Consider the following 18,745-nt stretch of genomic DNA (forward strand, 5'->3'; position numbering starts at 1 on the left):
CTTTAAGGGCCAGGCAGGCTTTGCTGTTATCCCAGAAAACTGTCTGTCAAATGGTACCTTGCTCCTCATGTGGATCTCTCTCCATCAGCATGTTTAATTTGAAGCCTTTTGTGCAGTCTCTTGATGTTAATGCCAAATCTGTACAACTCCCAAAGCAGCTGATGGATCTGACCCCTCAAGGACACCCTGTTTGCTGCACTGAGCTGCTCTGGTACTTCCTCAGCATCCTGATGCTACAGTGTCAGCACAGCTCCCTAGGCAGTTCAGCAGAGCTTGCTTGTGTGATCCCAAGCTGCCCTGCCAGAGGATGGGAGGGACTTCAGGAGAGGCTTAGTATCTTGGTTTGAAAAGCCAGGTGTCTGCTAAGAAGGGCAGGAGCCTCTCCTGAAATGGAAAATGCAAACTCCCTCCCTCTGAGTCATAATTTTTGAAATTAAGGGGCTCTCAGGCAAAAATAGCAGGAATAACAGTTCTTTATTAGGGGAAAAATCATAGAAATGCAGAAATATAAAGCAACACACACAGAGTGAGAACATGCCCTGTCCCCTGTGTGTCAGGGTGGTGTCCCAGCCCCATCCATGGGGGCTCAGCCCTCCTGCAGTGCCAGCTGTGGCTCTGCTGCAGCAGGGATCCTGCACAAGGGGGGAGTTTTCCTCTGCAGCTCCAGGGCTGCTGCAGATGGGCCTGGGCTCCCTCTGGCCATGCAGGGCAGCAGAAAGCTGCTCCTCTGGCAATGCAGGGGGCAAAGGCTGCTGTGCTGTGCCAGGCTCAGATTGGATCCAGGTAGGAATGCTTGGCTCCTCCCCTGGGCGGAGCATCTCCCATGGGATGCTGGGATTGGATCAGCCCTGTAGGGACACTCAGTGGCCATGGACAGCAGAGATCTCCTGGAGGGAGGATTGGCTGTGGGAGAGATAAAGAAAACTGCCCCATGAACAGCAGAGAACTGCCCCAGCTCTGACTGATGGTGATAGAATAAACACCCCCAGCCACTTCTTGCAACCTAAGGCACTCAGGTACCCAGGCTGAGGGGATGGAGAAAGGAAGGGGACATGTGGCTTTTTGGAAAGAGGGCCACAGCTCAGGGCCCTGGCTGCACAGGTCTCTGTGCCCAGCCCAAGAACAGAGCTATAAAGTTCATTGACTGCTCTGATCACTGTATAAGTGGAAAGTGACTTTTCCAAACACTCAGAGTCACCTATAAAACTGAAATGACAAACACACCTGGCACTGACTGGGTGTCCCTTGGGCCCTCCTGCCAGAGTGCTACAGCTTCTCCCCCTAAGGCAGATGCCTGGACTACCGGGAACGTGCCCTCCCTGGTGCAGCTCAGCCCTGAACCTGTCAGTGCCTTGTAACAGGCTAAGCTTTCGCAGAGCACAAGCCATATCAGACATGATATTCTGTAGGTTTATAAAGAAAAAAAGAGAGAAAGTGAAGGCAGTTCAGATGAAAAGGTGGTTCTGGAGGTGCTGCACTTGTCCACAGCTCTGCTGTAAGGCTCATCTCCGTTGCAGGTCTCTCCTTGTTTTCCCTTTGCCCACCAGACCCTCACACCCCCTCCTGCTCCTGAGCAGCTCTGCAGCCTGCCTCCCCCTGCCACTGATCTTGCAATGAACAACAGCACTGGGGCTCTCCAAGCTCCAGCCTCTGAGTCTGCACACGTGCTGTGACCATCACAGATCCTCAGCTCCTCTGCTCTTGGCCCAAAGCCTTTCCCTGTTGCCAGAGCCTTTCCTGGAGCAGCTATCCGTGCCTCTTCCTCCCGAGGTGTGTGATGTGAAGTGGTGCCTATGCAGGCAGCCGAAGGGCAGCAGAGGCAGCTGGGGGCACGTTTCCACCATGGATGTGCTGATGCACAGGAGCTCTGCTCCCTCCTGCCAGCAGCAGAGCTCCAGGGGCTGATCCCCAGCCATTTGTGCACCTTGGGGAGCAGGTAGAAATCCCCAGCTTCTTTCCTGCAGTTGGGGAATGCTCTGCTGTAGAGCAGGCTTCCCTGAGCTTTGCCTTCCTCTCCTTCCCCTCCTCCCTGCCTGCCTCCTGAGCCATCAGCTCGTGGGTGTTTCTGTGTGTCCCAGCACCCAGAAATGAGGTCCCTTTGTGTCTGAATGTGCATGGCAGAGGGTTAAATACATCAAACATTTATCCATCACCTCTGCCAGTCAGAGAGCAGACCCGAGTCCTGGGTGGAGCAGCCACACTCTGGACACTGCTGGGATGTTCAGTGGGGGTCAGAGCTGCACTGGGAGGGACTGGTGGCTGCAGGGGTGCAAGGCACAACCCCCAGACAGTCAGCAATGGGCCATCAGTGCCACAGAAACCCTGTAAAGTGCTGCAGAACCCTGTCAGTGAGAGGCTGGGACATTTCCAGACTCTCTGAATCCTTGTTCAGAGACTGCTGCTTGGTCCTGGCAGGAATCATGTACCCCAAGTACCTGACAACCTCCCCACAGTGGGCAACTCATCTCTGCATCTCTGCTTCTTTGGGACACATATGCACTCCTCAAGTTCCATCATAGCCTGGCTTCTCCTTATAACTGGCAAAAAAAGGGGGTTTTCTAGGGCATGATTCATGTCCCTGTGGAAACACTGACCCTAGCAGATGAATCCCATGGTGGGTCTTGTCTCTCTGTGGTGCATGTGAACATCCCCCTCTTCCTTTAGGGGATGCGGACATTGCCTGGAGCCAGACAAGTGCTCTGGGTCCTTCCACATCCCCCTTCCCTCCTCTCACTGCTTACAGCACTGGCAGCATCTCATCCCCCAAGCCAAGTTGGGTATAGTGGACATTTTTGTCCTCAACCAGGGGGAGACAATGATGCATTTGACTTTATTTTATTAGAAGGCTAATCAATTACTTTATTATACTACATTATTTTATATTATATTACACTATGTTATATCTAAACTGAATTTGCTAAGCACTCAACTCTGCACACAACTGTACAGAATTTTGTGACTGTCAGCTGATAAAATATAACTATGATATAACTATAATTTAACTATGATATAACTATGACACAACTATGATATAACTATAACATAACTAGATATAACTATGTTATATTATATTTAAGCTGAATTTGCTTAGCACTCAACTCTGCACACAACTGTACAGAATTTTGTGACTGTCAGCTGACAGTCCCGACACACACCACACACCCACCTGGCCCTGATAGGCCAAGGAAATAAAACACTAATACTGTGGGTAAACAATTTTTATATTGCATTCTACTTTTGCACAGGCACAGCAAATGAGATAAGAATTGTTATGATCATCCTCTGAGGTTCAGCGAATGTGAATCTCAGAAATATTCTTGGGAAGATGGCTTTGTTCTTCTCTGTGAGGAGAAATGTGGCTACACAAGGGCACGCACACACTGCTGCCACCTGTGGTAATCACATATCCTCTGAACAGAAAGAGACACATCTCTCCTAGAATTTCCTGGGAAGTTATGAGAAGCTGTGAGAAAGCTCATAGAAGAGAATAAGAAACAATTCTTATCTCCACTTGCTGCACCTGTTGTTGTGCACATGTAGAATGTGTTATAGGAAACTGTTTACTAAAGAGTAGTTTTTTAGTTAGACACTAGATAGTGTTTAGATTAATTGACCAATTAAGTTAAAGCTGTGTCAGACAGTCTGTAAGAGTTAGAAGTTAATAGTATAGTATAGTATAGTATAGTATAGTATAGTATAGTATAGTATAGTATAGTACAGTATAGTGTGATATAGAAGAATAAAGCAATTATTCTGCCTTTTGCTGAATAATGCTAATTATTCCCCATTCAGGGGACCATTGCCACGATAGCCACTGCCAGGAGAGTGGGCTTTGGGCTGGTGCTACACAACATCAAGTGTTGCAAGCATTCAAAAAACCACTTAGGGTGCTTAGGGACATGTTCTAGTGTGGGGGTAATGCTTGGACTCAATGATCTTGGCTTTTCTAACCTTAATGAATCTGTGATCCCATAAAATACAGCACCAGATTGTGCAGTTATTTTTCATATTTGAACTGATCTGGCAAGCCATGACTGGATGCATGGAGTCTGGGTAAAGCTCTCTGCTCAGTACTGGGCAAGAGGTCAAACTACATGGTCACCATGGCCCCCTTGGGCTTCCAGACTACCAATTAAATCATTTCCAGTGCTTGATTTGCCCACAGTAACCAGCACAACTAGCAGAGGCAGTAATTACATTTATTGGCAGCTTGATGAGGTGCCAGCACAGGACAGGTGGAAATGCAGGTCCTCAGAGAAGGCTGCACAAAAAGTCCCCTCCAGGCACCAGGGTACCATCTCCAACCCCACTGGGACTGAAATAGTCAGCAAATGTCCCATCTACAGCTTCTAATCTCACTTCATCTTCAGGTTTATTAGCTGCAAATTTGTGGTGTTTTGTGGCTTATGGAAGAATTTATAGTACTATATAATTTTTTTTTTTTTTTTTGGCTTCCTGTGTGGAACCACTAATAGTCCCTAACAGGCAGAAAATTGACCTGAGACTCTTTCCCCTCCTTCTCTCCTTTTGGCATGACTGAAGATATTAATAGTTCCAGCCTGCTTGCTGTCAGCTTCAAATCACCCTGGCAGTTAAAGCCCAAAATAACTGGGCCTTTGATGTCAACTTACTTTTATTTCTAAATAAACAACAGTGTTGGTTAAGATCTTCCAAATATGAAGCTATAGGCTCCCTCTAGCAATGAAAACAGTGGAAAGCCAGCCAGTTCACTGTGTCTTGGGCAGACTGGGTGACCTTTCAGAGGCTTTCATCTCAAGCAGAAGAACAGACAAGGCTCCTCCTGCCATCCCACTGCCGTGATAGAGCTGGTAGCTTTGAGCCTAGCTCAGGAAAGGGATTATTCACAGACATTGCTCTTGCACATCAGTTCTGAACCTCTTGCCTGACTGATTTCACTTTCAAAAGCCCTTGATAATGGGGAAATCTCCTTTATGTCATGCTCATTATTTTTAATTTATTTTTGTTGTTGTGACGCTTCCCTATTGCTTGGCATAGCCATGGCCATGGTGTGTTGCCATCGTTCCACCAAGGAATGCTGCCTTTGATTTCCTTTGTGCCAAAAAGGACAACACTCCTGTCCTTTTAAAAAAAGGAGGAGAGAAAAAAATTCCTTGTGTTCTTTCCCTGAGTAAACAGCAGAATTCAGGGATTAATTTGGGGCCGGATGGTCCTTTCCCTCGGTTGCTTTTTCTCCCTGATTTCTAATTTTGTTCCCGGGTTCTTTGGGAGTGCAGGAACTCCTCATGGCACAGAAAGGGATATTTGAGCTGATCCAGGGGAATATTCCTGGTGTTCTGGATGAGAAACTGATGAAATCAAAGTGCTGGGGAGGGAAGGGTTGTCCTTTAATCATTCCTTTAATTATTCCAGGGAGACAATGCCTGTGCTGAGGAATTTTCCTAATCCCTGGGATAAGAATGAGGGAAAATTAAAAGGAAATTACTGTGCTGAGTTATTAGGATGAGCAACAACCAATGAGCTTTTTCATGTGGGGAACGCCACAGGTCACACACAAAGTGACAGGAGAGCAGACAGGAGTCCTGAGGGGAACAGCCACACTCTGGACACTGCTGGGATTTTCAGTGGAGATCAGAGCTGCACTGGGAGGGACTGGTCAGACCCCAGGGCTGGGGCAGCACTGCCAGGTCCAGCTCCCTTGGGCCAAGAGCCCTCCTGGGCCACCCCAGCCCGTGCCCCAGCAGTGCAGTGGGAACAGTGACGTGGCTTTTTGCAGCTTTCCCTGCTTCATCCCAAATCTGGCAGCAGTGGGAAGGTGGCAGAGTATGGAGCTGGGGAAGCAAAGCATTGCCCAATACCTCAAGGAAGGCAGGAAAAGGAAGGGAACCCTTCAAGGTTCAACCCTTCCTACATCCACCATCTCCTGGAGAGGGTTTGTGATTGGTGAGCAGTTCTCTGATGCTCAGGACAGGAAATTTCGTTGCCACTGGAGTCAAAAAGCAAAATCATCCCCGACCCACCGAGTTGTGAGTCACAGAATCACAGAATCACAGAATTTTCAAGACTGGAAGAGACCTATAAGATCATCTAGTCCAGCTGATGTTCTAACTGTTCAGCTAGATCATGGCAGCAAGTGCCACATCCAGTCTTTTTTTAAAGTCCTTCCAATCTGAGTCCTGGGGAAGAAGCTCTGGAGATCCACCAGCAGGAACATGGGCTGGGCCAAATTCCCCATTGACAGCAGGCAGAGAGGAGATGTCTGGGCCAGATGGAGCCTGACAGCACCTGTGGAAAGACCTGAGGACTGGATTTCACCAAATGAACAGAAACTTCCCCATGGACAGGAGCACTCTGGTGGGGGTTGAATGCTGTTTCTGGGCCATTGCTTGGACCAGGGCCCAACTCCAGTTCTGTGACAGAAGAAGGGACATGTTGCAAATCAACAGCAACTCCAGTGTTGGTAAGGGAGAGAGAATGTTCATCTGACTCCATGGATATCAGAAGGCTAATTAATAACTTTATTATACTATATTATTCTATACATCTAAAACTGAATCTGCCAAGCACTCAACCCTGCACACAACTGTCACACTGCACTGAATCTCATGACTGTCAGCCAACAGTCCCAACACACACACACACACCTGGATCTGACAGGCCAAGGAAACAAAACACCATCACTGTGGGTAAACAATCTCCATATTGCATTTTACTTTTGCACAAACACAGGCACAGCAAATTATAAGAATTGTGTTTTCTTTCTCTGAGGTTCAGAGAATGTGAAACCCAGAAATATTCTTGGGAAGATGTGCCTTACACTTCTCTGTGAAGAGAAATTTCTCTGTGAAGAGAAATGTGGGGCTACAGGGACAGGGAAATTTTTTCACATCATGGTTTGGGTGTGGGCTTTGGGAAGAGTGGCCCCACTGCAGGGAAGAGATGGCACCTGAGGGCCATCCTGAGTGCTGGTTTCTCCCATCCCCCTCCATCCAGCTGAGCCCCATGAGCTGGGCAGAGCTGGGCCGGGAGCTGCCCTGGGGACACATCAGGGCGACAGCAGCACTCCATCCAGAGCTGCCACCTGTGAGCAGCACCAGGGACCTGCTCCCCTCAGCAGCTGGGCTCTTTCCAGGAGGGAGGCTCACCTCCCCAAACCCAGGAAGCAGGGCAGGAGCGAGCACAGGCATTGTCTCCTCTGAACAGAACAGAACGGGGTCGCTGGCAGCTGGGGTGCAGCAGCAGCACTACAATTGTTGCATTTCCACTTTCCAACAAGCCCAGTGGCTGCCAGCATTCCAAGATGGGCTTTCACCCAGCAGGAGCTGCTGAACACAATGAATGCTCTTTGTATGTGTCAAGTGCAGAGGGGAGGGAGGCCCCAGGATGCTGCCAGGGCTGGGAGCGCTGTGTGTTCGCTCAGGAAGAGCTGGTCCTGCACGTACTTGCTCACATGGGGAGGTACAAACAGAACCTTCATCTGCTGATGAAAGACCAGCCTGCCTGGAAGAGGTGCAGGCTGGAAAGGAAACACATTTTTAAAGACAGGAGCAAATATTACAGCACGATGAATTATTCCCTGTAAATAATACCAGTGGCAGATCTAAGATCCCTTGTTTTGTTAGTGAATCACAGGTGAGCCAAGGCTCCTCTCTGCTGGGAAATACTTTCCATCTGTTGGCAGCTCACAGAAACAGCCCTGTGCCATCACGGAAAGCCTCCACAGTGGCAGTGACAGTGCAGTGATGGGCTGAATGTCACCCGGGGCTGGGATCACAGAGCCTCTTCTCCAGGGACCCTCCCTTGGCATCACACAGGCTCATCCCAGCCCCAGTTTGTGGTGCAGCGGAGGGAAGTGGCACAGGCAGACACCCAGCCTTGAAAGACCTCTGCAGCTCTGTGGAATCTCCCTCTAATTTCAGGGAGTCACTGTAGGGTGAAATTTTTAAAGGTATTATGCACCTTATGTGCATAATTTGGGGCTGTCAGTTAACTTAGGCTGCTAATGCCTCTGATTTCAATCAGTGCAGGGATCTGGAGGTTAATCAGATTTGACTGATGCTTTGAAAGTTTCCATTGGGGTCCTGCCTGCACTTCCCATTGCTTGTTCACTTGGGAAATCCATTCCTGTATCTTCCTGAGCAGCAGAGATGTGTCATTACCAGTCCTGCCCCTGGTAACCAACCCTGTGCAGTGAGAGCCCTCAGCCAGGCCCTGATGGAACCTGGCAGTGCCACCTGCAGACACTGGCCAAGAGCACCCAAGCAGCTGATAGGGGGCTACAAGCCAAGAGTGAGGCTATCAGCAGCCATGTGTTGGGCTATTTATCCTTGAACAGATCAATTTGGGCTCAAACAGGGAAGTCTGAGGAAAAGCACTGATCTGCTTGGAGCAGGATGAGAACAGTGTGCCAGAGCAAGTTCAGGGAGAGGCAGAGCTCTCCTGCCTAATAGATGTGAGGAGGGGACATCACTCCTGGGACAGATACGGCAGCTTCAGGTGTGCTGGGACCCTGTCACCACTCTGCAGGGCTGGCACTGGGCAGGCAGAGCTCAGGGTCTCACCAGCCCTGTGCTCCTCCCCTGCTAAGTGCCAGCACTGCCAACTATCAGAGAGCAGGAGCCCTGGCTGGGTCCTGCAGAAGCAGATTCATCAGCTCAAATCTCTGCACAGAGTACCTGCACCCAGATCCCTGTGTAATAACTGAAGGAGGGAAAACTGCCCTCAGTGTCAGGGGACAAACCCTGCCACACCAGGAGCTGCCCCAGCACCTGGGCTTCTCAGGGAATCCAGCAGCAGGATCTGGTGTAGACCTTGTCAGAGCTAAACCTGACAAAATCCACCCACAACAACCTCATTCCATACTTTTCTCTTGGGTTTGTGCCCTATCTTGTAATTGTGTGATAAGCATTCCCTAAGACATAAATCATATAAACTGGAAGTCCTGGAAGGACCTATTTGGAGAGGCTCTCTGGGTTGATTTCCTGTGTAAACACCTCCAGGGCAAAGCTGAGCTGGTGCCATGGAGTCGTTCCCAAGAGGGGCACTGGTAGTGAGAGAAGAGGTAAGAGACAAGGGGGCCAAGAGAGATCATAACATAATGACCAAGCCTGGGCCAGAGGATGAGAATTACAGGGTAATTGGGCAGCAGCCCATTGCTGTGTAAATGCTCAGTTATTTCTGTTCCATAAACCACAATCCAGGTTACATGGTAATTACTTTGAGGTTCATTAAGTGTAATTATACAGTAATCTCCAGGAGCCAGTAATCATGTTCCAAAGTATCTACCACTTAAAACTTGAGTGTCATGCAGGTAGGAAGCAGTCTCATGGCTTTCAGACTTCAGTGAACTGCAAAGTGGGATGGCCAGGACAGGGCCAAATATTACTGTGACAGCTGAAATTGCCTTCCAAGGAGAAAGTTTGGCATGTTAGAGAAATGCTGCACACCCAAAGCCCAGCCAGTCTCCATGGGCCCCCTCCAGCCAACAGCAGGATCGGTGCCTTTGAAGGGCTGCCCCTCCCAGGTTGCCAGCTGTGGAGAGCCTGGTTCAAGCATGGCTTAAAGAAAGAGGCCATGAAGGTATACAGCTGATGGGAAAGTAAAAGGTAGCTGTAAAGCAGCAGTTCCCAGGCTTGATTTTGTAAATAACTAGGTTCTCAGACACCTTTTCTATAAACAGCAGGATTCTCAGACAGTCTTCTCATAACAGTCCTTGGCTGCTCTGGGAACAGATATGAAGGTTTTGAGAACCTTCACAGTGAGTGAAGGTTTCATATCACAGTGAGAACACTAATTTTGGTTTCAATGGACAACCACGGGTATTGTAAACAAAAGGAGGGGTTAGAGTTTTCTCTGTAACCTATCGTGAGCTCGGATTTTGCAATATGCATGAAGTTAATTAACACTATTATAAAGGGTGACTGATTTGATCAATAAATCGGAGTCGATGCTGATCAACAACAAGATGGGTCGTCTCCCTTTGCTTTCAACAGCCAGCAGTGCCCCAAAAGTCAAATAAATCCTTTTCCAGAGGTTAAGCCCATCATTGGAGAACAAAGACAACTCTTGAGATTTCATTCAGACTCAAATGTCTCTTTTAGTTGCCAAGTCAGGGTAGGTAAATTCTACACTTGTCATTACAACCAACAGAGTATATTTTATTTATTTTACTATACAGCAAATTAGACAATGCTCAGCAGTGTCAGTACTTCTTGCACATCACTTCCAGCTTTGGCTCATAGATTCCAATGTGGGGTTGGCTCCAACCATCAGAAGGAGACCTAAGTCCTTCCACAGACTCCTCTTGCCACTGTTCCCAGTCACAGCATTGTCCCAGTGGCAGGGACACTCAGTGTCCCCAAGGTGGGGAATGAGCAATGTCCCCACTGGGGAATGGCCCCTGATCCCCTCTGCACCACAGAGAAGCCCTTCATGGGCCCCACACAACTGATGCTGCTCGTGTTTCTTGTCCTTCAATGAACCCAATTTTGACCTGGAGAGCCAAAGGCCCAGGGCTGAGCTCCTGGGAGAAGGGGCCAGGGCCCTCAGAAGATGGGGAGCAGCTCTCCACTGCCCAGTGCTGGGCACAGGACACTTGGGAGGAGCCCCCTGGCACAGCCATGGCATGGTCTGGCTCTCACCTGGCAGTGCTCTGAGCAGGGAATGTTCCTGCTGCAATATTCCTGCTGCAGGAAAGGGTGAGATTGTGTTTCCAGGCAGTGGCTGGATCAGCATGGGAGGAAAAACCTGTCTCCCACGTTAAGGACCAAGTTCCCAGCTTCAAAGGTCAAGTCCCTACAGAAATGTTAATTAATGCTTTTCCCTTCTCTGTCTTTCAGGGATCTGAATTACAATGAGCTGCTGGAATTCCCCGGGGCTATCAGGACACTGGGCCGACTGCAGGAGCTGTGAGATTTTCCTTTTATTCCTTTTCAAACCCAATCCCTGTGAGAGAGTGACCAATAAAGCATCGAGTGTGCTCTGACTGGAGGAGAGCACTCAGTCCAGGCCTTTCTTCTCCTTCCCAGCCTTATCCACTGCCTCAAAGTTTATCCCCTCGATTTCCATCAGCCCTGCCCAGCTCCACATCAGCCCCCACACCTCAAAGGGGAGTGGGATTCTCTGCCAGCCTTGGAGCAGGTTACTCCTTCTGCTCCTCCCTCTCCTGTGGGATCTCAGGGGTCAAATTCCAGCTGTTCTCTGGCTGCTTCTGATGTCCATTCCCTAGCTTGGGACCACGACCTGGACTTAAACTTGATATTGAGAGGCCACAGTTTCTGCAGGCACTGTGCCACTTCCTGTGCCACCACTGTGCCACCTCCTCTAATGCAAAGAAACTTAGGATAAATTTATAGGATAGCTCCCTTAGGATAAACTTATAATAGGGAATTACCAGTTTATGACCATTTTAGTGGGTAGCTCTCCTTCCTCTAACGGGTCAGCCTGGGAGACACTAAAAATAAGAAATCATCCCAGTTATCACCCACAAAGGTAGAAGCCCCAGGGTGGGGTGAGTGATGTGGATCCACAGTTCCTGTGTCACACTGGTGGGACAAAAGCAGCTGCTCTCATGTTTCTGGGAGCCTTGGAGTAAAAATCTGACACTACTTTTTTCTTTACTGGAAGAATTCTCATGAGATTTCTGTGTTCAGCCCAGTATCATCATTACCCTCACCTTCAAAATGAGAATAAGATCTTTAATCCCCTCCAATATGGCTTTTGAAATGCCTTCACTAAAGAAGAGGCAAATTCCAAATAGTCATCAACTAATCACTTCCTCTGGGATAAACAACTTGGGCATCACCCAGATCTTGGTCCAAGTCCTGGACAGACACAGCAGCCTGTGACTGCCTTTGCTGTACAGGAGGTCAGACTGTGCCCACAGAGCTCTCTTCTGCTGAACAAGTTTGCTGATAGAAATTTTCACAGAATTCACAGAATCACTGGGTTGGAAGAGACCTTAAAAATCATCGAGTCCAACCCAGCCCCAACACCTCAACTCAACCCTGGCACCCAGTGCCACATCCAGGCTTTGTTAAACACCCCCAGGGATGGGGACTCCACCACCTCCCCAGGCAGCCATTCCAGAACTTTATCACTCTTTCTGTAAAAAACTTTTTCCTGATATCCAACCTAAATTTCCCTTGGTGCAGCTTGAGATTGTGTCCTCTGGTTCTGTCAGTTGGTTCTCAAGCTTAACCAAAAATATCCCAGCTACAAATCCTTTAAAGTCACAAGGGCTGATAATTCCTGGCACACTCACTCTGGTTGGCAGCTGTGGGGCTGTTATGGAAATCATCCACAAAAATTGTAGTTCCTGGTGGATAGAAAATGTTGTATTTGCTTGTTTTTGTTTCCTGACCTGTTAAGTGTTAAACCTGTACCCTTGTGTTAAGTCCTTGTACCCTTGGTGGGGTTGGTGGAGTCACGTATGGAACACTCACAGAGTAAATGCAGCAGATTTTGCCCTGCCAAACCACAGACCTTGTTCACCTGCTGGGATGATGCTGCACCTGGGAAGGAGACTATATCTCCTATTTGATTGTTATTCTGAAGGCTCTCTGGCTGTAAAAGTGTTGAGAAAAGAATGTTAATTTAATTAATATCAAGATATTTGTTTCTCCCAACAGTGGTTTTCACAACAACAACATCAAAGCTATTCCAGAGAACGCATTCGTTGGGAATCCCCTCCTCCAAACAATGTAAGAAAATTAAATATTTCCTACATCTTTACATTGCCCAGAAAGGAGCATTTCCTGCTGTCTTTAGTTGGGATTTCTGACAAATGACAACAATCTGGTATTTGCTATCCATGTGCCAAAGCAGGCTGAAATTGCTGCTTCTGGGCTCCTCCTCAGAACTGCTGTGGGTTCTCCTTTCAGAGGACAGTGTTGCCTCTGAACACAACCTCAGCAAAGCTGGTGAGAGAGAAGAAATGGCCATGGGAGTGGGGGGATGATTCTCTCCCCCTCAGGAAGACAAGAGATCAGTCCCAAGCTCAGGATCTTTGAGGCCCTTGGGTGCTGTGGGATGTGAAGTTTGGGCATCCTCAAGGCTGAGGATTTCCCTGCAGCTGACATTTGCTGATAGCAAGGGAGGAACAAACACAGGTGGTCTGCATGGAAACCACCTAAGCCCTGGCTGACATCTGCTGCTGTTTATTCCTTGTGCTCAGAAAGCTGCTGGCCAGCTCCAGCAGCAGCCACACGTGTCAGAGAGCTGGGATTGCAGCTCCCTGTGTATCTGCCCAGACCTGGGACACAAAGCTCTGCAGATAAACACACCCAGCTGTCAGGTCATGTCTGCTCTGACCCAGGCACAGTTAGGGATTTTTGGATACTTCTCTGAACCACACAGATCTTGAAAATTGTGTGACAAAAGCTCTGCTTGTCCAAACTGGACTTAAATTATAGAAATACCAATATCTGGGAAGCCATGGTGACACTGGGTGAAACCATTCAGTGCTCCAGCCAGAGCCACCAGCCTCATCCCATCTGCTTGGGCAGCATCCACAGGGTGATGATGGGGCCAACACTCCCAGAGTGTTCATCTCCCCATTGCATCTGCCCATCTAAAGCCTTCCACTGTTGTGACCGTGTTCACAGGGGTCTGAGGATGAGGGAAGAGATGAGGATCTGACTCCATGTTTCAGAAGGCTGATTTATTATTTTATGATATATATTACATTAAAACTATACTAAAAGAATCGAAGAAAGGGTTTCCTCAGAAGGCTAGCTCAGAATAGAAAAAGAAAGAATGATAACAAAGGTTTGTGTCTCAGACAGAGTCCGAGCCAGCTGACTGTGATTGGCCATTAATTACAAACAACCCCATGAGACCAATCCCAGATGCACCTGTTGCATTCCACAGCAGCAGATAACCATTGTTTACATTTTGTTCCTGAGGCCTCCCAGCTTCTCAGGAGGAAAAATCCTAAGGAAAGGATTTTTCATAAAAGATGTCTGTGACACAAAGTTAGTGGGGAGGAAGTGCTTCTTGTAGGAGGTCACCCAACTCCTCCCACATCTCACTGGGTCCTAGAAGAGGTCACTGCACTGACTGTGACAAGTGGGAAAGGAGCTGGTGCTCTGTGTGACACCACAGGACGTGACACCAGTTCAAGGTGTTTGTTTCTCAGTAGGACTGAAGAAGGGTTTTACACCTTTCCAGCCCATCTGGTTCAGCAGGACCCCAAAGGGGCCATTCAGAGCATCAGGAGACCTCACTTGTAGCAATGTCCAGCCAAAAGAGGCCATGGAAGAACCTGTGTTTATCTGGGAGCAAGAATTCATCACAGCCCAGCAGCACCTCCTGCATGGCTTGCTGCTGGTGGCTCTGGGGCTCTTGACCTGTAACAGGACCTTCTCTTTGTGTGCAGCAGACTCTGACCTGTTCCTCTTTCCCATTGCAGCCATTTTTATGACAATCCCATCCAGTTTGTTGGACAGTCTGCTTTCCAGTACTTGCCAAAGCTCCACACTCTGTAAGTTCACCAAGCCCATTCCCAGAGAGGTAACACCCAAGCCCTGTGTACTGGGCACCTTTGTGGCCTCCCTTTTTCCAAGCCCTGTGTACTGGGCACCTTTGTGGCCTCCCTTTTTCCAAGCCCCTGTGCCAACAGAGGACCATGAAACCTCTCTCTCGTCCAACCCCAAAGGTTATTCTAAGGAACAGACACTGCAGATGCTTTCTTCTGAGGAAGGTTAATTTTGAAAGGGCATTTTGGAGCCAGCCACTAATTCCTCCTCCCCACACAGCTGACAGGCACTGGGGCTTTCCAGGGTCTCCACAGCTGTGCCAGGAGCAGCAAAGTGCCATACACAAGTGCCACAGCTTTTTCTGCTGCTGCATAATTGCCCAAACAGAAGGACACTGAAGACATCTGCCTTTCTCCACAAGATGGAGAAGTGGAGGAACATGTCCCAGCACCATGGCACAAATGATGTTACAGGGCAGCTGGCAGTGGCACTGCCTCCTTCACAGGTCTGGCCCTGTCCCTGCTCCGGGGCCACCAGCACAGGCTGGGCACCACCTGAACCACAGCAGCTGCCCCACTCTGGCAGTTCAGCCAACCTGTTGTGGCACAGCACTAAAAATACTGAGGCAGAGGCACAGAGGCAACCTCATAAATCTCTATTTATAAGCCTCACCCAAGACATAAAATAAATCATTCAAATAGCCCTGCATTCTTTAGATCCAAATGCATAGACCCAGGGAGGCTTGGGTGGGATGCCCTGCTTACATTCCCCATGGTAATTGTTTGGGGTTTTTTTTTATTTAATTTGGGTAGAGATGGTGCCAAGAATGTCAGTGGCTGGGAGAGGCTTGGAGCTTGCCAAGCCTCCCTGCATGGAAGCCCCAGCTCCATCCTGCTGTATCCACACAGTGTCTGCTCCAGCCACAGGGACACGCTGGGGCTGGGCCCTGATCCCATCTGGGTGTGAGGAACACATTTGCCACCCTGGCTGGTGGGTCTGGAGCCCTGAGCAGCTGCAGGTGCCTCCAGGTGCTCTGCCCACCTCACTGCAGCCTCGTTTCTCTGCAGGTCCCTCAATGGAGCCACGGACATCAGGGAGTTCCCAGACCTCAAAGGCACCACCAGCCTAGAAGTTTTGTGAGTGGCACCTCTCTCCCTCTTACCCTGCTAGCTGTGCTCTTCCTCCTCCAAGGTGCTCCAGGTTGTTTCAGTGAGGACAACTTTCCCAGTGCTGTGCAGTGTTCAGCTCTGCCTCTCCCTGGTCGCTCACCCTTCTGCTTCGTTTCACCCCTGTGGCTCCTGAACCAGCTTTCCTCCCTGTGAGTGGCTCTCTCGGGACTCTTGAGTGTTCTCCAGCCTTTTTTTTTCATTTGTTTGTTTGTTTTTTCCTTCCTCCCCTCCTGCACCCCAGTGTCTTTGCCCATACTGGAACCAGCACCATATTGCAGTTCAGGAACATCTGCCACCCAGGCTGGGGCTCCTGCAGCTGCTCTGGTCCCCTCCTCGTGTCCCCAGGGCCTTGGAGGACACACTGCCCCTGGCCACACATGGTTCTGCTCTCTTGGACACTATCCTCATGCTGAGCCCAAACTGGAGAACCCCTGGCAGGGTGTGGCCTGGCCCTGCCATGTCTTGGGGACACAGGGACCATCCATCCATCCATCCATCCATCCATCCATCCATCCATCCATCCATCCATCCATCCATCCATCCCTCACACACAGCTTCTGAGCAGTCCTGGCTCCAGGCCTGTCCAGCCTGGACAGAGGAAGCAGGGATGGCAGAGAATGCTACAGAGGCCACTGCCACCTGCCCCCAGCAAGGCCAGGGACAGCTGTGAATTCAGTACTCAGCAGTGGCCCAGAACTCTTCATGGAATGGCCCAGAGCTCTTCACATTCACCTTAGCCAGGTCCAGCAGCAGTGCCTCTTTCCAAAGCTGCCAGGCAGGATTTTATCCTCTCCATGTATTTTATTGCCCTACTGACATTGTCTCTCCTGCCACTATCTGAGGCTGGGTTTCTGGGTCAGGGTCTGTGTGCTGTCTGTCAGCAGCAGCATTTCTTCTCTCTCCTCCATCCCTGCAGGACCCTGACCCGGGCAGGAATCCATTTCCTCCCCAGAAGGATGTGCCAGCAGCTGCCCAGCCTCCGAGTCCTGTGAGTAACCCGTGCCTCTGCCTGCCTGGTCCTTACAAAGTGCCCTCAGGAACTGGGCTTTCCTTTTCTCCAGCTCAGGGAAAGGGCCAGCTGTGGGAGACCCTCCTGTGGTTCTTGCTCCCATCGTTTTTCCATGCAGAAATCTCCACCTTCTCCATCACTGCTTTGAGCTCTTGCTTGTTCTTGCCCTTGCTGCTCCATCCCAGGTGCTGCTCTGGTCCCAGGGCTGCACCAGCACCTCCTCCTTGCCCTGCACCATGCAGGGGGAGTAGAGAGAGAACAAAAGCAGATGGGTGAGGATGGCCACAGCCCTTCACAACTCCTCTCAGCCCAAACACAAGGGGGAAATCACCTTCACCCTCTGCCCCAGCCTTGGCTTATTGTAGCTGGAGCTGCAGCAAGTGCCATCACCTGGAGGAAGGATCCTGTTCATACCCCAGGAGGGATCAGGTCTGACCTGATGGGGACCTGTGAGGCCACAAGGCCTCATTTCCTCACCTGGGGCAGCACAGCCAGGTCAGGGTTTTGCTTGGTCTCTGTTTCTTTGGCTCTGCCTGCTTAGCCAGGCACTGAATGATGCTGGGGGGTCATCTCTCTCCTTTAGCCTGGTACATGATGAAATCAACATCTCAGAAAGGTTCTGCATCATCTCAGGAATCATATCCCTGGTTCCTGAGATCCTCAACTATGTTTGCAGTGAAAGACATCCTCAGGAAATGAGTCATGAGCCAGATTTATACAAGTTTGCAGCCTTAGGGCAACAACAGGCTTGCCTCTCATCAGTCTTTATACAAGCAAGCTGAAAAAGAAAACAAGTTTGTTCCAGGAAAGCAACAGGAGTGAATTCTTGATCACAGAAATTGGAAACAAGAGTAAAACATAAAAATAAAAGAAGACAATTTGTAACTTAGGAGATTAGAGGCTTTTGGTTCCAGATGTCCCTGTAGGGAAGATCTCCCATCTTTAGACATCTGGACCAATTCAATGGATGAGTTGCTATGAAAGTGCAGCCTTTGGGCTGGCCCAGGCTCTGGGTCCCAGAGCTCTGTTTGTGTTTGCTGTTATCAGACTGCAAACCCTCACAGCAGAGCCTGTTCCTTGTGCCTGCCCCCACCACCCTGTGGGACAGTTTTATTGGGACACACCACCTTGTTCCTTGCCCCTTGTGCCTCTTCCCTAGTGAACATTCCTGACATTAACTGCATTGCTTTTGGGTTTGGAAAGAGAGCGTGAGGGCCAATGTTTGTGCATGTTCACATCTCTCTTGCCTTTGAAATGCCTGTCCCCACAGAGCCAGTGCTGCTCCCCGCCTGTCTCTGGGCAGCCACAGGAGCTGTGGTTGTGACACCTCTGGCCATAGGTGGCACAGGTACAGCTGCATTTCCAGGTGTGGATTCTCTGCAAGGACCCTGCACAGGGACTGTGGAGCCACTGCAGGGGCAGAGGGTCACAGCCATCCTGGGATGCCCCATACAGGCAGGGCAGCCTTGGGCATCAACCTGGCATCATCCTGCTGCTTCTATCCAGAGCTCCTGCTCAGGGCACAGATTTTGTGCAATCGTGAGGTGGAAGGGACCCACAAGGATCATTGAGTCCAGCTCAGAACGCCCCAACAATCCCACCCTGGGCCTGACAGAGTAGTCCAAATGCTCCTTGGGCTCTGAAGATTTGTCTTTCTCCTCAAGCAGAAATAGGTGACACTGCCCCGAGCAGAGCTGAAGTCCCTTGGTGCCATCAGCACCTTCATCCTGGTGTGCTCCCAACAGAGCAGGAGTGACTGAGGCTGCTCTGTTTGTAGATTCTGGGCTGCACCTGGTTACCCTCAGTCCGGAGGAGCCAGAAATAACTCCTGGGGCTGGTTCTCCCCATCACTGTTAGCTACGCTGCAGCCCTGTCAAGCCCAATGCATTGACACAGTGACTGAAGCTAAGGATTTTCTCCATCCTGGGTGACAGCCTCCAGAGCCAAGCACAAACCTTTTGCTTGCTTTTCCCTCCCTCCTCCTCTCCACCATGGAAAACTGGTGGTGAGTGGGTTGGCAAAAAAAAAATAATTGAAATATTTGAGGAGCAATCTATTGGCAGAAAGATGGAAACCGAGTTTGGAAAGTCGGCCGAGAAACCACATACAAA

The 18,745-nt window shown here is 49.6% G+C and overlaps 1 protein-coding gene across 1 annotated transcript in view; it reads left to right on the plus strand.

The window, feature by feature from the left end:
* LGR6 (leucine rich repeat containing G protein-coupled receptor 6) overlaps positions 1 to 18,745 on the plus strand; it is a 170,707-nt gene that overhangs the window by 130,562 nt on the left and 21,400 nt on the right. Inside the window, exons 7-11 of the mRNA XM_059487947.1 lie at positions 10,818 to 10,886; positions 12,609 to 12,680; positions 14,390 to 14,461; positions 15,524 to 15,592; positions 16,542 to 16,613. Coding sequence (XP_059343930.1) covers positions 10,818 to 10,886; positions 12,609 to 12,680; positions 14,390 to 14,461; positions 15,524 to 15,592; positions 16,542 to 16,613 — 354 coding nt within the window. The remainder of the gene's footprint in view (positions 1 to 10,817; positions 10,887 to 12,608; positions 12,681 to 14,389; positions 14,462 to 15,523; positions 15,593 to 16,541; positions 16,614 to 18,745) is intronic.

Source organism: Ammospiza nelsoni, chromosome 23, assembly GCF_027579445.1.
Source record: "Ammospiza nelsoni isolate bAmmNel1 chromosome 23, bAmmNel1.pri, whole genome shotgun sequence".
Lineage (NCBI taxonomy): Eukaryota > Metazoa > Chordata > Aves > Passeriformes > Passerellidae > Ammospiza > Ammospiza nelsoni.